General features: G+C 53.8%; 2 protein-coding genes across 2 annotated transcripts; one reads left to right on the top strand and one right to left on the bottom strand.

Annotated features, from left to right (window-relative positions):
- Positions 1-2,269: 2,269 nt before the first annotated feature.
- LOC138062741 (olfactory receptor 14A16-like) lies at positions 2,270-10,005 on the top strand. The gene is made up of 2 exons (XM_068921748.1): positions 2,270-2,875; positions 9,886-10,005. The coding sequence occupies exons 1-2, from the start codon at positions 2,270-2,272 to the stop codon at positions 10,003-10,005; spliced, it is 726 nt and encodes a 241-aa protein (XP_068777849.1).
- A 5,783-nt stretch (positions 10,006-15,788) lies between these two features.
- LOC138062740 (olfactory receptor 14J1-like) lies at positions 15,789-23,231 on the bottom strand. Its single transcript, XM_068921747.1, has 2 exons — positions 22,734-23,231; positions 15,789-15,839 (listed from the first exon to the last, which is right to left on the bottom strand). The coding sequence occupies exons 1-2, from the start codon at positions 23,229-23,231 to the stop codon at positions 15,789-15,791; spliced, it is 549 nt and encodes a 182-aa protein (XP_068777848.1).

Genomic DNA, 23,231 nt, shown 5'->3' with positions numbered 1-23,231 from the left:
GAGAGAAGGCAGAGAGAAGTGAAAGGCAGTGTGGAGTGGGAGGACAGCTGACAGTTCACTGTGGAAGACATCATCCCAGCCCTGAACACGGTAAGTCTCTGGCTGAAGGACAACACTACTGCGGTTCCTGGAGGGGTCTTGTAAACCCAGTCAACTCCATGGCTGAATTTTTAAAGATCTCTCTCCCAGCTTCTCCATTGTGCAGGGGAGGAGGAGGTGCTTTAGAGCAGAGATTCCCTGACACGCCGTCACAGGGACGGGGCATGCTGCTACCTTCTCCCAGGGACAGCTGCAGGGCTGTGAAGTTGGAGTGTGCACACAAGTCTGTCCCGGGTTGTGATTCAGAGCAGTGTCCCTGCCCTGCAGAGGAAGATGAAAAAAAGGGCTACTGGAAAGGGAAAGAACTTTCCTTCCAGGGCTTTCTGTTTCCTAATTCTGGCAGGCAAAAAAAAAGAAATTGTTTTCTGATTTGACAAGGGCCTGGGACTCACAAACCTTCACCCTCAAAGATCAGGAGGTCTGTGAGAAAGCTCAGCAAACCCCTTCAACGCCATCTCTACCTACAGCAGCACCAACTTCACCTTTATGGGCTTCCTCAGGGTTTATGAGACCTGCTCCTTAGGACCTGCAAGCACAGAGATACCCCTGCCCAAGTCCCAGACCTGGAAGGTTTCTGTAGGGCAGCCCTGAGCCCACAGAGGGTGGGATGGGGACTGTGATCACTGACAGGGAAAATATATTGGGGCTGAGAAAGCTGCCAGCAGGGGCAGCTGCAGGCTGCAGAGATGCGGCATGCTGCCTGTGTCTCCTCTCCCACCCAGCAGAGGAGACCCTCTGCCCTGACAGCCATGGAGTCCAGGGCATGAGCTGCCTCCTCTGCAGCCAGACCTCCAGCAGAGGAGAGGGGCATCTCTCCTGCCATGGGTTCATTTCGTGCTGCCCAACAAAGGGGCTCGGAGCACCTGCCCTACAATGTTTTCCTCAGCAAGGCAGCATGCCCAGGTGGGCAAGGTGAAGGCTTTCATGAGTGCCCGTCTGTCTCTCTCCTTGCCTCCCTCAGCAGCAGGATCATGGTGCTGCCCCTTGTTTCCCCTCCTCTCCATGCTGCTCCTCTTCTTGCTCTCAGGCTCTCTGGGGTTTGAGGGGTTTCAGCTGCACTTCAGACACCGATGCTGGAAGCTGTGCAACAGAGGGGTGTGCAGGGCAGGGAGGTGGCCCCAGCCTCCTCCTGACCTGTGGAGCTCCAGGAAATGCAGTCCGTGGGACTGGGAAATGAGCTGGCTCTCCCTGAAGGAGAGCCCGTCTTCAGTCCTAACAGTCCTTTGTTTCCCTGTGGTGTCCTGCCAGGCTGCGAGCTGCCCTCTCGAAAGGCACCGCTGTCTCTCAGCTTCTCCCTGATAGCTGACAGACCTATCAAGAAGGTTCAGGGAGGCAGAGAGTGTGGAGAAGGAGGTGGGAGGCTGCAGATGGGCAGCTGCAAAGAGCCCTGAGTGTCCTTGGCCAGAAGGGGAGTGTGGAGAGCTGCCTGAGGTGCCTGGAGAAAGGGTGAGGAGTTTGGAGATCTGCCCTTTGAAAGTGCACTGCTCTGCTCTCAGCAGGGGCTGGTTTCTTTTAAGGGTGACATCATCCTCCAGCTGAAAGAGATGCTAGCACAGGACAGCTTAGGAACAAGGCTAATAAATGAAATGTCCTCACTCTGCCCCAAGTGACAGTGGATGCTTTCCTCTCAGGACTCACAGCAGAAATGCTGAGGATTTCTACCTTGGGGTGACAGGGGCATCTCAGAGAAAATAAAAAATATTTTTAAAAATCCCTGAAAGTAATTTCTGCAAAACTCAGACGATGGACTTCATTTGACAGAAATTGTTCACCCCCGTTCCCATGTACCCCCTACTGTACATGGGAGGCAATGTGGTGTTTTTAGTGAGAAATTGAACACTTTATTTGTTTGATTGTTTATTTTTAAAATTCTTTTCTAACTAGTCACTATCTTTTTCTCCTTGCACAGTTCCCCATACTCAGGGGGAGCAAAATGTCCAACGACAGCTTCCTCAACGGGTTCCTCCTCCTGGCGTTTGCAGACAAACGGGAGCTGCAGCTCTTGCTCTTCTCGCTCTTCCTGGGCATCTACCTGGCTGCCCTCCTGGCCAACGGCCTCATCATCACAGCCGTAGCCTGCCACCACCGCCTCCACACCCCCATGTACTTCTTCCTCCTCCACCTCGCCCTCCTCGACCTGGCCTCCATCTCCACCACTGTCCCCAAATCCATGGCCAACTCCCTGAGGGACACCAGGACCATTTCCTACTCAGGATGTGCTGCTCAAGTGTTTCTGCTTGTCTTCTTGTTTGGAGCCGAGTATTCTCTCCTCACTGTCATGGCCTACGACCGCTACATTGCCGTCTGCAGACCCCTGCACTACGGGACCCTCCTGGGCAGCAGAGCTTGTGTCAGGATGGCAGCAGCTGCCTGGGCCAGTGCTTTCCTCAATGCTCTCCTGCACACAGCCAACACATTTTCCATCCCTCTCTGCCAAGGCAATGTCCTGGACCAGTTCTTCTGTGAGATTCCCCAGATCCTCAAGCTCTCCTGCTCACAATCCTACCTCCGGGAAGTCGGGCTTCTTGTGTTTACTGCCTTTTTAATGTTTGGGTGTTTCGTTTTCATTGTGCTGTCCTACGTGCAGATCTTCAGAGCTGTGCTGAGGATGCCCTCTGAGCAGGGAAGGCACAAAGCCTTCTCCATGTGCCTCCCTCATCTGGTTGTGGTCTCCCTCTTTGTCAGCACCTCTTTTTTTGCCTACCTGAAGCCCCCCTCCATCTCCTCCCCAGCTCTGGATCTGGTGGTGGCTGTTGTGTACTCAGTGGTGCCTCCAGCAGTGAACCCCCTCCTCTACAGCATGAGGAACAAGGAGCTCAAGGAGGCCCTGAGGAAAGTGATGCCATGGACATTTTTCAGCAGTACTAAAATTGCCATTTCTCTCCACAAATGACTCCCACTGTGTCCCATAACGGGACTGAGCTTTGTTTGTTCACTTTAGTTTTCTGATTACTATTATTACTGTTCTTGGCATAATTTCTTATCATATTGCTACATAAATGCTTAGATTCCCTCCACCTTTCCTGAGACTGCTCTGTCTCCCCTGGTGCCCATATCATATTGTGTCTAACACTGGGTCAGAGCTGACGCCCTCCCAGTTATCTCTGGAATAAAGTAAGTTCCTCCTGCAGCAGTCCCTGAAGGCTGGGCTCTTCCTCCAAAGCTGGTGTCAAGAAGAGGCCCAAGGAATTGCATCCCAGCAGGGCCTGCTGGGCTGGCTTCTCCATGGGTTCAGGAGCAAAAAGCTCATACTCATGTAATGACCTCTTAGAGACCAAGGGCTGCATTTAGGACTCGGCCACCCATCGGTGCCCAGTGACAGCAGGGGGGATGAATGGTCACTGATTGACATGCCCAGAGCTGTCGCACATGTTCAGGCACAGTGTCAGATGCCTGTCCTTCTGGAGGGGAAGCTGGGGCTGCCAGGAGAGCCCAGGGGGATGTCCTGGGGCAGCATGTGCCTGGGGTGGGCAGTGAGTGGAGCCTGACAAAGGGAGAGATGGTCCAAGGTGGAGTCACCTCAAGGGAAAGCACTAAACCCAGGTCTCCACAGGCAAAGGAGGACTCTGCAATCTCAGGAGAGACAGTAAGGATCCAGCTGGCATGGGGAAGGCAGACTAGAGAGTGATTCATGTCGCTTTCTGTGAAATAGCAGGGGCAGGATCTAGAGGTGCAGCTGGGCACAGCAAGTACCCCTGGAAATGCTCCCTAGTCCCTCCAAGCACTTGACACATCAGCAGACCCCTGGAGGGAGTAGAGGCCGTGATCCCCATTTGGTTGGGTCTGCTTCCCATCCTCACCAGTACCACCAGTGCAGAGGTGCAGAGTCCCTCCACGGCCCTGTGGCTCCACAGTGTGCTTGCTGTGCAGAGCAGCACTGTCAGCTCAGGACCCTGTGGGGAGAACAGGGGCAGGGGGTGTGGGAATGGCAACGAGACCAGAGGAGGGGTTGGGAGAGATCAGAAGGAGGAAGTGGGACTGGGCTTGGAAGTTTCTTGGAGCGAAAAATGCTGACATTTAATTTAAAAACAAACAAACAAACATTCAGAGTGTGGGTATATTAAAGTGAGCTCACGATGCTGAGCCAGAAATCTTTGCAGTCCTGGCCCTCTGCATGGCTTGGGAAGTGACTGAAGAAGGATTAATGCTCCCCACCCTCCCCGCTCACAGTGCCATCGTCCCTCCTGAAGGGTGGCGCCAAAAGGAAGGCTGGGACCCTGTGTCAGAGCTTGCCTTGAAGGAAGCAGGACCCAGGAGCCGTGTCAGGTTGCTGCTGTCCCTCAGACCCTGTCCCCCGCACATGTCCTTGCGACAATCTCCCCCAGCCTGCATGCTGGCCCTTACCCCAAAAGTCACCTCCAGACAGGGCTCCACGCCCAGCTGGAGGACTGGGCATTCAGATATGACCCTTGGGAGGACGAGTCCTGTGCAGGACTGACTCGGTTCCCCGCAGACCTCCTGCCTGGGGCTGGAGGGTACCCAGCAGAAAGGCAGGCATGCCGGGGGGTCTAGTGCCATTGGGGTGGTGACCTCTGGAGCAGCCTCTCTCTGAAAGGGACTCAGGAGCTTCTCCACCTCCGTGTTAGTGGCAAAGGTAGTGTCCCAGCTTCTTCTCTCTGCAGAGCGGAGGATTTAATTCTCTGGAGAACAGGAAAAAGGAAACCCTTTTGTCCACAGGACTTCTACCACCCTGTCAAGCTTCTACTGTCTTCTCCTGTTGTATCACCCCTGAAATCCTTTGGCAGGGACATTTTTTTGGTTGCTGACCCTACTTCTGACCCTGCTTTGAGCAGCAGCAGGTTGCACTACAGGCTTCCTGTGGTCCCTTCAGCTTGAAGTATCCTAAAAGCCTGTGCTCTCAGGCCTCATTTCAAACACCGAGCAAATGTTTCTGGGACATGTGTTGTTTGTGCTTTATGTGACCATCTTGAAGAAGGCTGGTGAACACCTCCTTCTCCCCAGTGACTGCAAGGGCAGCCTGGGAGGCACTGCCTCAGGCATATCTACATTACCCCTGAACTTCTTTGCATCCACCTTTAAGTCCATGGCCTGGATCTCCTCAGAGGTGAGGGGAGAACAGCAGGCTTTTCGGCAGTGTGATGTCTCTACCTCTGCAATTTGCACCTCGAAGTAGATGGTGCCATCCTCCCCTTTCTCAGGAACTCAGCCTGGGTGGGGATGGGAATGTGGAGGCTGTCTGTCACTGCAGTGATCTTGAGATGATGGAGAGGTAAGAGCAATAACAGAATCACCGCCATATACTCCAAAAGTAGCTCTGCAGAGAAGGACCTGGGGAGTCCTGGTGGGTACTTGTACTCAGACACCTGAGCTCTTCCTCAAAAAAACAATTTTCAAAGTTTTGTTTTGTTTTGTTTTGTTTAAAAAAGACTACATTTTCATCAGCTGAAATGATTGATTAATTTTAAGAAAATGTCAGTGCTTTCTCAGGATTACATAATGGAAATGTTGACGAAGGATATGAATCTTAGGAGAAGTAATTTTGACCTACCCCAAACTTCCATGACCACTGCTCTTATGCTGTGGATTTAATCTCAGAATCCTTTCACGTATTTCCACATGTCCAGATTACATTGATCATTTCTGAGATCAACTTTGCATTAGACAAGCTGGGCATATGCCCTTCCCAGAGTTTCCCAGTTTTCCTCCTCCCCTTCCTCTGTATCATTCAGGCACCTCTCAACTCCCTAGTCGCTGCTCTGAGCTTCAGGGAGTCGGAAGCTTGTCTCGTCTTTCAGCACTCTCATTGTCTCTTCAACCAACTCCTTCACTGTGTTTCTATCTAGCCTCCCCCATCTATTTGTCAAGAACATGTCAAGGAAGGCTATTCCTTGCAGACTGTGGACCTGCCTGGAGGCAACTTGCCCTTGACATGCACTTGAGGATTGTATGTTATTTCTTAGGACACTGCATCATGTTTGTTTGTGTTGGATCAGAATTGAGACAAATCCTTCTGTGTCTGTTTGCAGCTGATTTTCTAAGGAAAGCAGGTGGGAATTGGTGCCCAGGAGCTGTAACATTCAGCTACAGGCTTGAGTGGGAAAAGGCTAGATGTTAAGCCGAATGAGGGAAGTCCCCAGGGGCTGAGGAGAGAAATGTGAGGGCTGGGGAGGTGGGGAGGAAGGTTGTCCATACATGTCTCCTATCCAAAATACTGCTTCTCCCAAATGTCCAGGCTTAATTAGGAAACACCACGGTTCAGTGTGACCTGGAGAAGGTGGGTATCACTTCTGAAACCTGAAGAATAAAAAAAGCTCGAAAAGCAGACGTCTTTACTTTTCAGGTGCTCCTTGAAATCCTTCTCTTTTCAATACCCTCCTGAACACTTGCCAATTAGCCACAGCAGAACTGAAGAAAATGATGGAAAGAGACAGAGGTTGTTAGGGCTTTCTGCTTTTTAATGACCCCTCAGGTGTATTTGGTGCTGAGCCCATGGACCTCAGATGCTGAGAAGGTTGAGCAAACCTCTCCAGAAGTTGAAGGTAGAAGTAAATCTCAAAGTTTCTTGGAGTGTTAAGGAGTCCCACTGAGGGCCATTACTGACAAAGCCTTCCCAGGGGGCTGATTAGAGCAGAAAGCTGGAGGCTCTGATTGCAGGTAGGCCAAGACAATGTGCAGGTGGCTGTGATGCCAAGTCAGCCTTGATGTGTGTAATGAAGCAGAGCAACCAGGCCCTGACACCCAGTCCTTGTGAAGGGTGGTGACTTCCCTCACGCGTTGTTCGGGGCTCTTTCTGGGGGTCAGTGTGAAGGTGGGCATGTGCAGCTCCAACTGCAGGACAACAATATGGCATCTCTTGGTTCCCCGTGGACAAGGAGGTCCCAGTGGTTTAAGGTCCCAGTGGTTTAAGGAAACTTCTTCTCAGAGGCCTTAGTGGCAGAGACACCAACCATAGCCAAGAGGCTAGAGACCTCGGTTCTGTTGGAGGCTTTCAGCCATGGCAGTGCCCTCAGCCGTCTCCACCACAGGCTGTCCTACACTGTCCCATGCCTGTGCCTGCATCCCTGCAGCCTGTAGACACCCAACATGCTTCCTCCCCTTGCTCTGTCCCCAGGATCTCTCCATATTTACTGAGGTCTCTCTATCCTTGCTGGTGTTCTTTTAAACACAAAGGCATGGGGTGACCTCAGAGGCCTCTGGGTGACCTGTTGCACCACAGCACTACCCTTCAAGTGACATGTCTTTTTCCTGAAGCCCAGGCTGTACCTCTCAAGATGCAGTTTGTGACCCTTTCCCCTCTTCGTGCTCTTTCCTACTACCAACAAAAGCTCCATCCCCTCTGGAACCACCCTTCAAGCAGTAACAGGCTACTACTATATTCCATTTGTCTTTGACACTTCACCAGGCAGGTCCCTCTGCCTCTCCATACAGGCCATGGCCTTCAGGCCCCCAACCCCATCTTGGCAGACCTCCTCTGGACCCTCTCCATGTTCCTCCCCATTCCTCCAGCACGGGGCAGCCCACACTGGGACACACTATCCCACATGTGGCCACACCAGTGTTGAGTCGAGGGGGATAAGAACGGCCCTTGTCTCGATGGCTATGCACTTCCTAATGCAGCCCTCTATGCAGCTGGCCTCCTTTGTGGTGAGCACGCAGCACTGGCTCATAGGGCATCCCTCGTGTAACATCTAGGCCCTTCTCCTCAGGGTCACTCTTCTCCTGGTCAGGTCTCAATCTGTCCTGATGCACCAGCCTGTTCTGCCCCCTGAGGCAAGATCTGACACTTCTCCTTGCACAACATCATGAAGTTTTTGTTGGCCAAAACCCCAAGTTTCTCAAGGCCCCTCTGGACTCAGGCTCCTCTGGGTCAGCTGTTAATGTATGCGTGCTGATGGCTCATCCTATCTTGCAGTGCCTCTGGCAGGGTAACAGCATGAGGACCTGCAGGACACTACACGTAATAAAAGGCAGTACCAGTTTCAAGGCCCTAGTGGTAAAAGTAGAAATCGTCATGGCAACCATCTCAGACAAGCCAAATGAATGCACAAAGAAAGGGAACCCAGGGCCAATGGGGAAACAGAGGTTGGCTGACTGCATGGGAGGCGATCAGGATGGTAAAAGAAGAGTTTGGAAGGGAGAAAAGAGGGACAAAATGCAATAAAAGGTGAAGGAAAAGAAAACTGAAGGTGATTTGGGGGTGGCTGCCAAGCAGCCCTCAATCTCAATGACTCTGACCAGAGCGGGAAAAGAAACATGCAGTTGATCTGGTGATCCTTTGGGGAAATCTACTTCCATGGTCACGAGGAAGCTGAAGGTTTTCCCTAAGGTCAACAAGGGAAGACCCAGGGTGGAAGGACATGCAGAATCATTCAGGTTGGGAGGGGCCTGAGGCGGTCTCTACTCCAACCTCCTTCCCACGGCAGGGTCAGCTCTCAGCTCCATCCAGGTTGCTCAAGGCTTTACTCCTTTAGGATTTCAAAAACCTCTAAGGGTGGAGATGGCACTACTTCTCTGGAAAACCTGCCCCAGTGCTTGACTGTCTGGATGGGTCAAAAGTTTCTCCTTATCCCCAGCCTGAAGCCCTCTAGTTTAAGCCAATGCCCACTGGGGCCTCATCCTCCCATCAGGCACGATGGTGAAGAGCCTGACTCCATCTTCTTCGTGACATCCTGGAAAGTATGGGGAGGCTGTGATTAGGTCTGCACAAAGCCTTCTGTTCTCCAGGCTGAACAAACCCAGCTCCCTCAGCCTCCCCTGGTGACAAAGTCACCATTACCTAGGGGTGCCTAGGAAGTAAAAGGCTCCTCCAATCTTTCTGGACTTTACTGGATCCACTTTAGGACTTAGGCACATTAGAGTGCAATCACCCTCATGCCATGACTGTCTATGTGCGTCACACTCATTTCACATTGTGTACTACTGTCCAGGTGTGGTGGGCTGTGAGGAGGGCCCATACTGGACAAGCAGTCACTCAGAATAAAACTTGCAATTTAAAACCTTCCAGGCCCAAGGGGCAACCTCACCCCACTGGGAGGGGCTGCCTCTGGGGAGGCCATGTTTGGTGCTAACCCACATGCAGCAGAGGAATTGAGGACTGCAAGAACTGCAGAGGCTATGGCCAGAGATGACAGAATCAGCAAAGCATTCAGGTTGGAAGGCACATTGGGAGGTTTCTAGTCCAACCTCCTGCTCCAGTCAGGGTCAACTCTGAGTTCTCAGAGCTTTGTCCAACAGAGTCCTGAAAGAAGAGAGAGTCCGTAACCTCCCTGGACCCTTCAAATGCTTTGTTAACCTCAGGGAATTTTCTTCCATATATCCACTTTTAACTGCACTTGGGTCAGCTTATAACCATTGCCTCTCATTCTCCTGCCATGAATCTCTGCAGAAAACCCTGTTTTTTTACTCGGTGGTAACCTTGAGTTGGGAAGCTGCTGTGAGTTCCCACCAAAGCCTCCCTTCTCCAGGTTGAACAAGGCCCATTCCCTCAGCCTCTCCTCACAGGGCAAGTGCTCTGGTGCCTGGGCTCCTTGGGGGTGTGCCACCAAACTCACTCCATGTCATCAACAGTGTTCTTCTACACAGGGCCCCAAATGCATGTGCTCTAACAGGTGTTGAGTAGAGGAGGATAATCCCTTCGTTCAACCTCCTGGTTTTGCTCTTGTTCAGGCGGCCCGGGACACTGTGGCCTCCATTGATGCCAGGGCATGCTGCTGGCTCTCGCTCACTTTGCTGCCCACAAAGACTGCCAGGTCCTTCTCTGCAGAGCTGCTGCCCAGCTGGCCACTCCCCAGCCCAGATCACTGCAGGGTGTTTTGTGTACCCCAGGTGCAGGACCTGGCATTTGTTTCATCTGTGAATTCCATAAAGTTCCTGGTAATGCATTCCTCCTTCCTGCAGAGGTCCATCTGGATGGCAGCCTTCAACCATATAGTGGAAGACTGTTAAACCCCTTGCTACAACTGTGGTAAATGACATCCACTACTCTCCTCTCCTCCACAAGGACAGGCCTTTGACAATAGAAGGTAATCGAGTGGATCAGGAATGTTTTACCTCCATTAAATCCATGCAGACTGTTCACAGTCACCTTCTTCCTGTGCCCAGAAAGGTGATGTGAGAGGAATCGTTCCATGACACACTGCTCCTCACTAAAGTGTGGCTGAATGGCCTGCAGCTCCCTGATTTGTCCTTGTGGCCTTTTTTGAAGGTGTGCACAACATATTCCTTTCTCAGCTCATTGGGACCTCCCCTGATCTCCACAGCCTTTCAAAGGTGACACACAGCAGTCTTGTTGTGAGAGTGGCCAGCTCTCTCAATGTCCTCAGATGCAGCCCACCCAGTCCTGCAGACTTATATGGGTTGAGTTCTTGCAAGTCATCCCTCACTCCGTCATCACTCACTGTTGGTTGTTTTTCTCTGCCTGATCCAGGAGGGAGCCAACATTTTCCTTTTTACTCTTTTATTGACCCTGAAGCAGTAGCAGCTCTTCTTCATGCCCTTGTCATCCGCTTCAAGTATCTACCCTCAGGGAGCTTTGGCTTCCCTAACACCATCCCTGCTTCGCTGGACAATATTTCTGAATTCCTCCATTGCAGCCTCTCCCTCCTTCTGCTTCCAGTATGCTGCCTGATTGCCCTGGAGTTCAGTCCTGACTTCCCAGTGCAGCCCAGCCACTCTCTCGATGTGTCTACTAGTTTACTGAGTATTGGGATGGAGCATCCTTGTGCTTGCCAGGTGCTGTCCTCAAAGACCTGCTGCCTTTCCTGAGCTCCTGGACCCTTCAGAGCGGCCTCCCATGGGATCTCCCACCACTCCTCTGAACAGGCCAAAGTCTGCTCCTCTGAAGTTAATGGTCTGTGCTCCACTCCTGTCCTTCCTCACTCCCCTCAGGATCTAGAACTCTACTTCTTCCAGGTCACGACAGGAAACTTTGACACTGAGCATCCCATCCCTGATCCGTTCCTCCCTGTTGGAAATGTCCAGCTACAGAAAAGCATCATGAGTATTGGCCGGTCATGTGGATGTGCTAAGAAGCTGTCCCTGATGCCTTCCACGACTGTTTGCCCTTGCAGCTAATGTCTGGGAGAGTAAAGTCCCTCTGATAAGAACCAGGGCCTGTGATCCACAGACTTTCTCATGTTGCTTCAAGGAGACTGCATCCACCTCCTCACCCTCATTGGGTGGTCTCTAGCTCCCATTGCGATGTCACCCTGACTCTGAGGCTCACCCACAAGCTCTCACCCAGCCCCTTGCCCCTCCTGTGGAAGAGCTCCACCCATCCGAGCTGCCTCTTCACACAAAGAGCATCCTCCTCCCTCGGGGCTCTCCAGTACTGTGACTGACCCTACCACATCTCAATTATTCTAGAAATGTTAAAGTCCAACTGGCCATGGTGAAACCTGTTATCAAGGGCCAAGAACACGGTGTGTGCGATGGTCCCACTTCAGAGCAGAGAGATGCTGGTGTAAAAAGCTGGTGGCAATGTGCTAGTGAAAGGAGGTTCCCCCTGAGAGGGCAAACCCTGCAGTGCCCAAGGCCAGGGAGAACCAGTGCTGGGCTGTGCAGGAATGGCAGGAGAGGGGTTTGCTGCCTGAGCTGATTCTGCAGCACCTTGAGACCTGTGACAGAGATGAACTAAAGAAGTCCCTAGGCCTGGGCAGCCTTTGATCCAGACATCCCGAGGACATCCTTAGCCCAGTCCCTGTTCATATCATGTGAGGGGGTGAGAAGAGGTTCAGAGGGAGAAGAGCTAGGAGGGTTGGAGAGTGCAGAGACATGAGTGGAGACCTTGGTGTGATGTGCCTCCCAGTCCTGCAGCACCCCTGGCTGTAGCTGGGAAGGACCTTCCCTGCATGCCATGGTGTTGGTGTTCAGTTGCTGGCATGCAGGCCCCAAACCCCTTTGAGAGACTCTGTGGGGTCTGCCCCAAACACCCTCCACCAGCCCATGGGTTCCCTGGAGGTCCTGTATGGTATGTGCCAGCCACTTGCAGATCCTGCTGGGCACCCCAGGCACCTGGCATGGTGCTAGAGGCTCTTTTTATTGCCTGAAAATGAGAGCCCTGAATTAACCAGAGTATCTGCAAAGCCAGGATGTGCCTGTGTCTTAGCTTTGTGGTGACTTGAGCGGCAGTATATACAGCTGGTGGAGCCTGGAGAGTGAGCTGGCTGTCGTTCTGGTGAATTCCTCCTTTTGGTCAGCTGAACAGCTCTGTGGACTCCATAGAAACACATGGCTAAGGAAAGTTCAGACACTGAAAATATCTGGTGTAGTTTCAGATGGCCAAGGGAACCCACCCCACCACCCCTCTGGCCCACAGCTGAGGCTCAGGCAGCATGTGGGTGTCTCAGAATTGCTCCATCACAGCTGGCACACACACAGACACAGGACTTGGACCAAGCCTGGAGTCTCAGCCATCACCTGGACTTTGGATGCCAGTTGCTGACTCCCCTCTCCACCCCTATTGCTCATGGTGGCAGCTCAGAAAAGGGCTTGCATGCAGGCACCTGTTTTGGGCACAGCTGAGCTGAGGCCAGAGGGATCCCACCTGCTAGGGGGTTGTGGGCTGCCTGGGAGGGAGCTGAATCCCCCTGCTGCCCAAGGCCTGCCAAGCTGACATGAACCACCTGCATTTGCTCCTCTGAATCCCTGCCCTGTGCAGGGGAAATGACCCCCTCCCTCTCCCTCTCCCTCTCCCTGTCCCTGCCCAGGTCTGCTGCCTGGTGCTGGGCCAGGAATAGGGCTTGAGAGAGGGGAACATGTCCCCCTCTCTCCACCTCTGTCCCCTGATGGGATCAGGCACACTGCTGAAATCAGTCTCCCTCCACAGCCCAGAGAGGGACTGGAGGTGAAGAGCACACTTGCAAGAGCATTTCCCAGAGGGGACCGTGCTGCCGCTCAGGAGCTGTCAGCCTTGGAGCCCCAGGACAATCGCGAGGGAGCCCGAGGGGCAGAGGAAGTCACGCCTGCAGCTGTGTCCCCACTCCTGAGTGGGGCCAGGCTCCTGGGAGAGAGGGAGCTGGTGGCACCGTGGCAGCAGTGCCCATGTGCCCAGCTGTGTGCAGGAGCAGCTCCTCTGCCAAGAGCAGCAGGGCTGTGGGCACTGCCTGCTGCTGCTGAGAGGAGGTGAGAGAAGGCAGAGAGAAGTGGAAGGCAGTGTGGAGTGGGAGGAGAGAGGAGAGCTCCTTGTGGGAGACATCTTCACAGCCTTTTGCACGGTAAGTGTCTGGCTGCAGGGCAATAGGGTTGTGAGGATCGCTCTCCCGGCTCCTGCAGGGCAGAAGAGGGAGAGAGGCTTCAGAGCAGGGATGTCCTGCCCCACTGTCCCCGGGACAGGGCGTGCTGCTTCCTTGTGCCGGGGCTGGTGCAGGGGTGTGAAGCTGGGGTATAGTCCCAGGTGCAGTGTCCCTGCCACCGCGGGGTGTTGTGTGCCCGGGGCAGTGACTCTGCTGCCTGGGTGGGTCAGCACTCAGCCTGCCTGGGCAGCAACCTGCGGTGCTGCAGGGAGAAGGTCTGGGTGGGAGGAGCGACCCCCCAGCAGGGCAGGTTCATTGTCCCACTGAGAGGGTGCTGCGTGGGTCAGGGCTGCCCACAGCTCTCGCTCACCATGAGGGTATTTGGAGAGTGGAGTTTTCCAGAGGACTTGTCTCTGCCTGGTGGGAATGGAAATGCAGCAGTCAGGTTTAATCCAGGGGCTGAGCCTCTTCACCAGCACCCTCAAGGCTGAAAACACCTGCAAGGAAGCTCAGCAAGTGCCTTCACCACCCCTCAGCCTACAGGCACCACCAGCATCACCTTGCCAGTCTCATGGGAGATTTTCTGGTCTGCTCTTTAGCTCCTGCACACAGGGAGATGCTGCTGGGCAGCTTCCTGCTGCTTGGAGGTTTCTGTAGGGCAGAGCTGGGATCACAGTGGTTGGGATGGGGTCTGTGTGGGGACAGAGGAAGAGCTCCCAGCAAGGACACCTCCAAGCAGCAGAGAGATGGTCCGAGAGGGAGAGGAAACTGCTACCTGAAACCTCATATGAGGTTGGGGTGCAAGCAAATTTCGGCTAGCCCCGGCAGTGCTTTCCCCTTCGCAAGCACCCTGCATCTGTCCTCTGCCACCCAGCAGAGCCCTCTGCCCTCAAGATCGAGGGATCTAGGACCCAAATTGTCTTTTTGGCAGCCAGAGCCTGAGAAGACGAGAGGAGCAGCTCTCCTGCTGAGTGCCCATTTCCTAAACCGTGACCAAGGGACTGAGGACAACTGCCCTGTGATGTCTCCATCTGGGAGGTGGTGTGCACAGCTGGGTTAGGGCAAGACCTTGCCCAGTATCTCTGTCTCTTTCTCTCTTTGCCACCCTAGCCAGAAGCATCAAGGTGTTGCTCCTTGCTTCTCCCCCTGTCCGGGCCGCTCTTGTTCTTGCTCGGGGGCTTTCTGGGGATGACATTTGCAGCTGCAGACTCTAACACAGACCCTGTGGTTCTAGCCATAGAGCTGTCTCTGCAGATGGAGCGAGAGGAGGAAGTCTCCTTCTTGCCTGTGGGGCTCAAAGGAGCAGAGTGTGTGGGGCTGACTGTCCCTTCAGGATAGCCCTCCTTTAAGACCCTTGACCCTCCCTGGGCTGTGCTGCCAGACTGTGTGCTGCTGTGTCCTTCTGCAGGACATGTGTGATAGCTGAATGTCCCATGCAGAAGCCCCAGAGGTGCTAAGGAACTGGAACTGCTGCTGGGGGTGGCTGTGTGTGGGCAGCTGAAATAAGCCCTGTGTGTCTTTGGCTAGAAGCTGAGTGTTGAGAGCTCCCTCTGTGTCAGAGCCACATCACCGAGTCCTTCTGATCATCAGAGCCATGCGCTATGTCACACCCTCTCCATCACTCTCAGAACATGTGAGCTGAGAAAGGGAGGAGAGTTTGGAGGTTTGCGCTGTGCAAGGGGACACCACTGTCAGCACAGGCCAGTTTCCTTTCAGGGTAAGTTGTGGCTGAGATTGTCCTCTGGCTGAGAGAGGTGCACGGCCAAGGCAGCAGTTTTTCTCTAAGGAGATGTTTTAGTTCCAGAAAAGGTATAAAAGGGGATTTTTTTTTTCCAACGCTTTAACCATGTGAGTTAGACAGCAGTATATTTTAGTGAGTATTTGACAAAGGGCACTTTGGACACATAGCGACATTAAGATTTAATCCTGAGACATCACAGCACAGACTGGAAAAATCATAACTTTCCCGATTTGCATGTTCAGCTCAGCTTGAGAGCCACCAGTGTAGCCTTGCTAAATAATTCCCTCTTTATAAATACTGATAGACATCAGCATTATCAGCCTCTGAATCTTATGTCTGTTTATTTCTTAAAAATGCAAAACAGATTCATGAGACTTCTTACTCTTTTCCTCTTTACATGGTAGAGATCCCCACTCCTGGGCTCTTCCTACCACTAACCACCGTCATTCACAGAGACGTGAGGCCAGTGGCAGGACTCCCCTTGACTCTAGAAGGGCCAGGGCTGCAAGTCTGGCCTCTTTCTTGTGAGGAACAGGAACAAAGTATTCACTGCACTGGTTAAACATTATTGGCTGATGGTTCCCGTCTTAAGGTCGTATCGCTTCTACATTTGATAAGATGAAGATAAAGCTCTGCCAGATTCTCTCCAGCCTCGGTTAGGGACTGATTGCCATCTTCCCCACAAGATGGTGAGCATTATCATGTCAATGGCATTCAGAGGTCTCCGACTAACTGAAGTAAGAGAGATCAGGTTGTTATGGCTCTGTGGCTTCTTCATCGTCCTTGGGCTTGAAGAATTGATTCTGCTATGGTTAAAGAATTTTGCCAGCGCACAGCAATGTTAAGGGTGCATATTCCTACCCTGCAGAGCAGACCAACAAGCAAGATCCCTCCCCCACTTACCCCCCCAAAGTGAAGCTGTTACTTGGGTGGTCAACATGCCTCTGAACTGGATGTGGCTGAACAGCCCTCCTACATCATAGCAGGACTGATGCCTCTGGAGCCGTTGGGCAGAGGTCCCTGCTCCTCGTGGCACACTCAGCCAGCACAGACTGGAGCTCTGGACAGGGAGTGGAACAAAGGTGCTGCTGAGAAGGAGAAAAGCAATGTGTGTGCGGAAGTGAGTGGGGGGGAATGTCTGTAAGAAAGGGAAAGAATTTTGTCCAGAGAGGGTCTTTCCTGACTTGTCACTGTCTTTTTTCACCTTGGACAGTCCTACATGCCTGGAGAGAGCAAAATGTCCAACAGCAGCTCCTTCAACCACTTCCTGCTTGTGGCGTTTGCAGACACACGGGAGCTGCAGCTCTTGCACTTCTCCCTCTTCCTGGGCACCTACCTGGCTGCCCTCCTGGCCAACGGACTCATCATCACAGCTGTAACCTGCGACCACCACCTCCACACCCCCATGTACTTCTTCCTCCTCCACCTCGCCCTCCTCGACCTGGGCTCCATCTCCACCACTGTCCCCAAATCCATGGCTAATTCCCTGAGGGACACCAGGACCATTTCTTACTCAGGATGTGCTGCCCAGGTCTTTTCCTTTGTCTTCTTATTTCCAACTGAGTATTCTCTCCTCACTGTCATGGCCTATGACCGCTACGTTGCCATCTGCAGACCCCTGCACTACAGGACCCTCATGGACACCACAGCTTGTGTCAGGATGGCAGCAGCCGCCTGGGCCGGTGGTTTTCTCAATGCTCTCCTGCACACTGCCAACACATTTTCCATTCCTCTCTGCCAAGGCAATGTCCTGGACCAGTTCTTCTGTGAGATTCCCCAGATCCTCAAGCTCTCCTGCTCACAATCCTACCTCCGGGAAGTGTGGGCTCTTGTGTTTAGTGTTTGTTCAGGCTTTGGGTGTTTCGTTTTCATTGTGCTGTCCTACGTGCAGATCTTCAGAGCTGTGCTGAGGATGCCCTCTGAGCAGGGAAGGCACAAAGCCTTCTCCATGTGCCTCCTGCACCTGGCTGTCGTCTCCCTCTTTGTCAGTACCATCATGTTTGCCTACCTGAAGCCCCCCTCCATGTCCTCCCCAGCTCTGGATCTGGTGGTAGCTGTTGTGTACTCGGTGGTGCCTCCAGCAGTGAACCCCCTCCTCTACAGCATGAGGAACAAGGAGCTCAAGGATGCCCTGGAGAAACTCTTGCAATCAGTGCAATGTTAGCACCGATAACTGTCCCATGTGCACCATCTCATCAATCCCAGGATACTTTTGGTCACAGCTATGACTTGTTCACTTCTGTCTGTCTTACTTTTCTGCATTATATTCCTTTCTAGAGGAAAATGTTTGGGTTCATCCTGCTTCTCCTCCTCTTCTCCTCTCCTGAATCTGACCCAGAGACCATGTTGAAGCTGGAAGTCAGGCTTCCCCTTCTTCAGCAGAGATGGGGGAACCTCAGAGCCTGCTAGTCTGAGCTCCCTCGGATGCCCCCAGTGCAATGAGGGGAGTTTCTGTTTGCAGGGTCTCTTTTGGCACTGACACCACAGGAGCTCCCAGGCACAGAGTTAGGCTCAGACGGGTACAGGTCGGGTGAAACCATGGGTCCTGTGTCCACTAGGAGAGCTCAGCTCCAATGGCCACAGTCAGGCTGTGATCTCACACCCCTCTCCTGCAAGGGTGGCAGCTGGCTGTCATCATGGGCTGATCCCTTCCCTCTGCAGAGCACCAACACTCAAAGCAGAGTAGGAGTGGAGGGGAGGAGATTCGAGACAAAACTTGTGGGGATGGACCCTCTGCTGCACAGGACCGTCCCCACACCACCACAGCAGGCATTTGCTGCCTGAAGACTTCCCTTGGGGGCTGCAGCTTTCCTGCAGAGGTGGCCACCCACAGCAGCAGATCCTTCTCTTTTCACAACTGCTTCGTCTCATTTCCACACTGACCTATTGTGCTCTCATGTGTGTTTACAGCCCAGGAGTTCTCGTAACCTGGGAATGGTAGGGTTATATTTTGATGTTCAGGTGTCCTGTGACTACAGGCAGGATCAGGCCATGGGTACCCTTGTGCCAGACCTGGCTTCCAGAAACAATTTCCTATAATAAAAGGCATCTCCCCTTGTGCCGTGCCTGAAGTCTGGCCTTTCTTCAGAAGATGGAGTCAAAAATATGCCCAAGGGATTGCACCATGAAAGGGCCTGCTGCTCTGCTTGTGAACTTTGTGGGATCCAAGGGATGAGCTCAGAGGCCCTGGGTGATCTTTTGGGCACTGAGGACTGGATTCAGGGATCATCTCTTGGTGTTTAGCAGAGACAGTGAATGGTCTCTGAATTACCTGCCTGGGGCTGTCCCACAGGTGACAGTGCTGATGAGAGCTGCCCACTGTTGTGGAGGGGAATCTCCAGGAGATCCCCAGGAGAGCTCAGGGGATGTCCAGGGACAGTGTGTGCCTGGGGTGGGCAGTGGGTGGAGCCTCCCAAAGTGAGGGAGGGTCCATGGTGGAGTAACCAGAAGGTACAGCACTAAATCCAGGTATGCTTGGGGAAACGATGGCTCTACAGTGCCCGGAGAGTCAGAGGGGACCCAGGAGGTGCAGGGAAGGGGGACAGGAGAGTGATTCCTGCACCCTCAGTGAAACACCACAGGCTGGACACCACAGTGCACACCTCAAACACATCTCCTGCCCTGGCCAACAACCTGGGGTCACTCTGAGCATTGTCCATGAGAACAGCCACATGGCAGCAGTGGTGGTGATCCCTGTGCAGCTGGGTCTGCTTCCCACCCCAGCCAGCAGGGCAAGAGCTGAGTCAGGAGTCAACCTGTGGGTCCATGACCCCACAGCCACTCGTTCTGCAGAGCAGCACCACCAGACCAGGGCCCTGCGGGGAGCACAGGGGAAGGGATGCAAGAACAGCCAGGCCAGCATGGACACACTGACCTGGGGAAAGGCTCTCTGGGGAGCAGGGACGTCCCAGGAGAAAAGCAGGGCAGCAGGCAGAGAGAGAAAATGAGAACAAGAAACAAGTTTCTCTGGGCACCAGCTCGGGGCAGGCGGCTCTGTCCCCGGGGCAGCAGGAGGTGCTGGAGGGGCTGCAGGGCCAGGGCTGTCGTGGTGTGCTGGGCAGTGGTGTGGGCATGGAGGGGTTGCAGGCAGCCAGGGAGGGGGATCTCGTGGGCACAAGATCAGGGGAGACAGAGAGTGACCAGCCTCACTGTGGGGCCTCGTCCTCCTTGCCAGGGAGCTGCTCCCCTTGTCCTTGGGCCGTGTCTGAGTTATGCTGTTGTGGCAGCCCATGCCAGTAGTGCACGTGCACCACGAAAAGGGCATGTTGGATAGCCGTATGTGCCACGTAGAGATTCTTTAGATGACCTGGGGGTTGCCTTCTTGAGGTGTGAGGGGGTTTACAAGAGCCAGCACACACAACACTTAACAGTAAACAAACTTTATTCCTCCTCTCATAACAGCAACTGTATATATATGTGTATATATAGATATGCATATATACATAGACACAATATTTATATACTAGTACAGAAATGAAAATTGACAATAATGACATTATTTCATATCTAAGTGTGCAGCAACAATAAAGAAACAACCTTTAGAAAGGGGAACAAGGTTGTGGAAGGGGATTGATGCCCAAGCTACTAGATGGCTGTGGCTAGAGCCGAACCGGCAATGAACATGGCTGGGAGGCAATAGCCCCAGAGGGAAGAAGGGACACCTGCGTGCAGGGCCTGCTGCAATTATCCCTCTGGACGGGGTATTCTCCGTTCCCGGGGACGGAGCAGCAGCTCCCTACTGGGACTGGGACACATGGCTCTTGCTGGAAGAAGCGGCACTCAGTTAGAGACCTCCCGCAAGACCCTCCGGACGGGGTGACACCTCATTGTAGGAGTCGGAGTGCGAAAGGTCAGGCTTCCTCTCCACGTAGTGCGGTGCCCTCGCACGGCGCCCCGGTCAAGGGGGTGTTGGTGACGAAGTCCCGTGGAGCATCGCTTCCACCGCTCCGACGGTGGCCAGCAGCTGCAGCTGCTCGGCGTCTTCAGCTGGGGAAATGTGCCTGTAGGAGGCGGCTAGGCGACTCGAGAGCTCTGACAAGAGGTGCCGCAGCCTCTTCTTCCCCGGCCACATCGACCTTCGGCGAGTGTCCACCTGCCTTTGTGAGCTTTTATCCGGGGGTTCTTATAACTAGACTTATCCAGTATGTAGTCACCCAGGAGAACTAACCTGACCAATCAAAACATGCACTTTCAATCCAGCCATTTGCATACCCGCTGCCTTGCCAGCCTCCCAGAAGGTTCTTTTGGTCGACAGCCCAGACCACCTGATCTGGGATGCCCAATCAACTTAAAAGGAAAGTAGTGGGGACCTTTTGGTGCGGTATCGATCCCGCTCCAGGTTATAGATAGGGCACGGTGATTGGTAGTTCATCTTCTAGTATGTTCCTATGGTGGGGAGGGGAGTTAATTCACCACAGCATCCCATCACTCCATCCCATCATCTGCATCACTCACAAAGGCAAACAGCATTGGCTCCAGTACTGGCCTCTGAAGAACATCACTGGGAGCCATTAGTCTGTTGGACTTTGCACCACTGTTCTCCACCTTTTGGGCCAGGTGGCCTCCAGCTAATTTCCTGCAAAATCCAGTGCTTACTGCTGCATTGCACATCTGCCCACTTTGGCGACAAAGGTGCTAGGGAAGATCATGTCAAAGGCCTTCCTCCATTCAAACTATACAGCATGCAGAGCACTCCCCTTGTCCACACAGCCAGTCATCCCATCCCAGAAGGCAATCTGGGTGGGTCAGGCACATGACTTCATGGTGGCTGATCATAATCCCTTAATGGGGCTGGAAATCACTCCCACAAAGATTTGCTTCGCAGGGGCTGAGGTGACACGGAGCAGTCTGTCCTTTCCCAGAGGCTCTTTCTTGTCCTTCTGGAAGGTGGATGTCATGTTTGGGGAGAAGGTGGGGAGGGCTGGGACTGGAGAGCAGCCCCATGGCCCCGCTGTGCAGGCACTGCCCAGGGTAGGGTGTGTTCAGGGCTGGGGACACGTCCCCCCAGCACCGTCCCCACCACAGCCCTCGGTGCCCCGTCCCCCCACAGCCCTCCTGCTCTGGCACCCTCCCCCAGCACCCGGGGCCTGCCCAGTCCCGGCTGTGTCACACGCGGGGGTCAGCACACAGCCATGGCCCGGGGTCTGCCGGGGTCGGGGCTGGGAGAGAGGCCGGGCAGGGCCGGCCGTTCCCCTCCATACAGGCACTGAGACCAGCAGGACGGAGCAGCCAAACGCACCCCGAAACCTGGGGTGAGCGGCCAGGGTAGGGGGGATGTGTGTCTGCCGTCCCACCAGCCTCCCAGCTGGAACTGGCCCCAGTGGCACCAGGAGGCAGGCCACAGGGACACTCTGGGTCCCTCCTTCTGGTGTCCAGGAGATCCCCTACCCCCAGCCTGCCTGCAGCCCCCCGGGCCAGCCCCTCTCTCCACGACACACCAAGGCCCCCTGCCCTGGGGCTCCTCCGGCCGCTCCTGCTGCCCCAGGGGCACAGCACCCTGCCCTTCCTGGACACACAGAGAAACACGTTGCTCTTCCTCCTCTACTCCTCCTTGCCAGTGCACAATTGCTCCTTTCCTCTTCTCCAGGGACTTCCCTGCTCCCCACAGAGCCTTTCCCCACCTCAGTGTGTCCAGGCTGGCCTGCCTGGCTGTTCCTGGACCCTTCCCTGGGCTCCCCGCAGGGCCCCGGGCTGGTGGTGCTGCTCGGCAGAGTGGGTGGGCTGTGGGGCCACGGGGCCATGGGGTGACTCCACGCTGGCTGGGGTTGTCACGGTGGGAAGCAGACCCAGCTGGATGGGCATTATCGTGCCTGAGAAGGGATCTGTGGCCATGGACGATGCTCTGAGCAATCACAGGGCATTTCCAATGGCTCAGGCTGTGTTCAGGTGTGTCCCCAGATCTGGCCCATGGTTTCCACTGGAGGTGACATGAAGGACTCTCCAGGCTCCCTTTCTGTGCCTGTTGGGTCCCCACTGCCTCTTGTGAGATAGTAGAGCTCTAACTCACCTATATATTCATTGGTTTTACCCTTTAAGTGTGGATGACTCCAGTTGACTTTGTGAAGCTCCATTCACTGCCCACCTCAAGGCACAGAGTGCCCTGGGAGATGCCCTGTGCTCTCCTGGAGGCTCCATGCTGCCTTTGAGAAGGTCAGGCATCCGTCTCCAGCCCTGTCGGATGGGAGATACCACTTGACCACCTCCAGGAGCCCTGGGCACCCACAAGTGACAGCTGAATCCCACCTTCTTTCCCTAACACATCACCTCTGAGCTCATTGCCTTGAGCCCATAGAGAGCCCTTGGAAAAGCAACAGGGTCTTTCAGGGTGGAAGTCCTCAAGCACATTTTTGACTCCAGTTTTGGAAGAACAGCCCAACTTTCAAGCATTGCACACAGGAAATCCTCTTTTATTAGACCTAAGCCAGCTCTGATACAGTGAAAGATGTTCACAGCAGGTGTCTCAGTCAAAAAGACAGGGTTCATGCTGCTGGAGAAGTGGAATGAATTCAAACCCTTGTGTACAAACATGATGATCACAGAGAGAATGCGCAAAGCATAAGAGTTGTCTGAGATGAATCGGAAACTGCTTGTGAGGAGAAATGGGCAGCTTAGTGCTGCTGAACTAGAAGCAGCTGAATCAGTTTCCTCAGGGCCGCCTTGAGCTCCTTGTTCCTCATGCTGTAGAGGAGGGGGTTCACTGCTGGAGGCACCACCGAGTACACAACAGCCACCACCAGATCCAGAGCTGGGGAGGACACGGAGGGGGGCTTCAGGTGGGCAAACATGACAGTGCTGACAAAGAGGGAGACCACAGCCAGGTGCGGGAGGCACATGGAGAAGGCTTTGTGCCGGCCCTGCTCAGAGGGCATCCTCAGCACAGCTCTGAAGATCTGCACGTAGGACAGCACAATGAAAACAAAACACCCAAATATTAAACAGGCACTAAACACAAAAACCCCCACTTCCCGGAGGTAGGAGTGTGAGCAGGAGAGCTTGAGGATCTGAGCGATTTCACAGAAGAACTGGTCCAGGACATTACCTTGGCAGAGAGGCATTGTAAATGTGTTTGCAGTGTGCAGCAGAGCATTGAGAAAACCACCGGCCCAGGCAGCTGCTGCCATCCTGACACAAGCTCTGGTGCCCATGAGGGTGCCGTAGTGCAGAGGTTTGCAGATGGCAACGTAGCGGTCATAGGCCAT

Source organism: Struthio camelus, chromosome 29 (genome assembly GCF_040807025.1).
Source record: "Struthio camelus isolate bStrCam1 chromosome 29, bStrCam1.hap1, whole genome shotgun sequence".
In the NCBI taxonomy this organism is placed as follows: domain Eukaryota; kingdom Metazoa; phylum Chordata; class Aves; order Struthioniformes; family Struthionidae; genus Struthio; species Struthio camelus.
The sequence above is the reverse complement of the archived record's forward strand: the minus strand, read 5'-3'. Positions and strand labels throughout refer to the sequence as shown.

Coding starts and splice junctions, on each gene's coding strand:
- LOC138062741 (XM_068921748.1), top strand. CDS start 2,270: ATGGCCAACTCCCTGAGGGACACCAGGACCATTTCCTACTCAGGATGT. Junction 2,876..9,885: donor TGTACTCAGTGGTGCCTCCA/GCAGTGAACCCC, acceptor TGTGTACCCCAG/GTGCAGGACCTGGCATTTGT.
- LOC138062740 (XM_068921747.1), bottom strand. CDS start 23,231: ATGGCCTATGACCGCTACGTTGCCATCTGCAAACCTCTGCACTACGGC. Junction 15,840..22,733: donor TGTACTCGGTGGTGCCTCCA/GCAGTGAACCCC, acceptor CTTTAACCATAG/CAGAATCAATTCTTCAAGCC.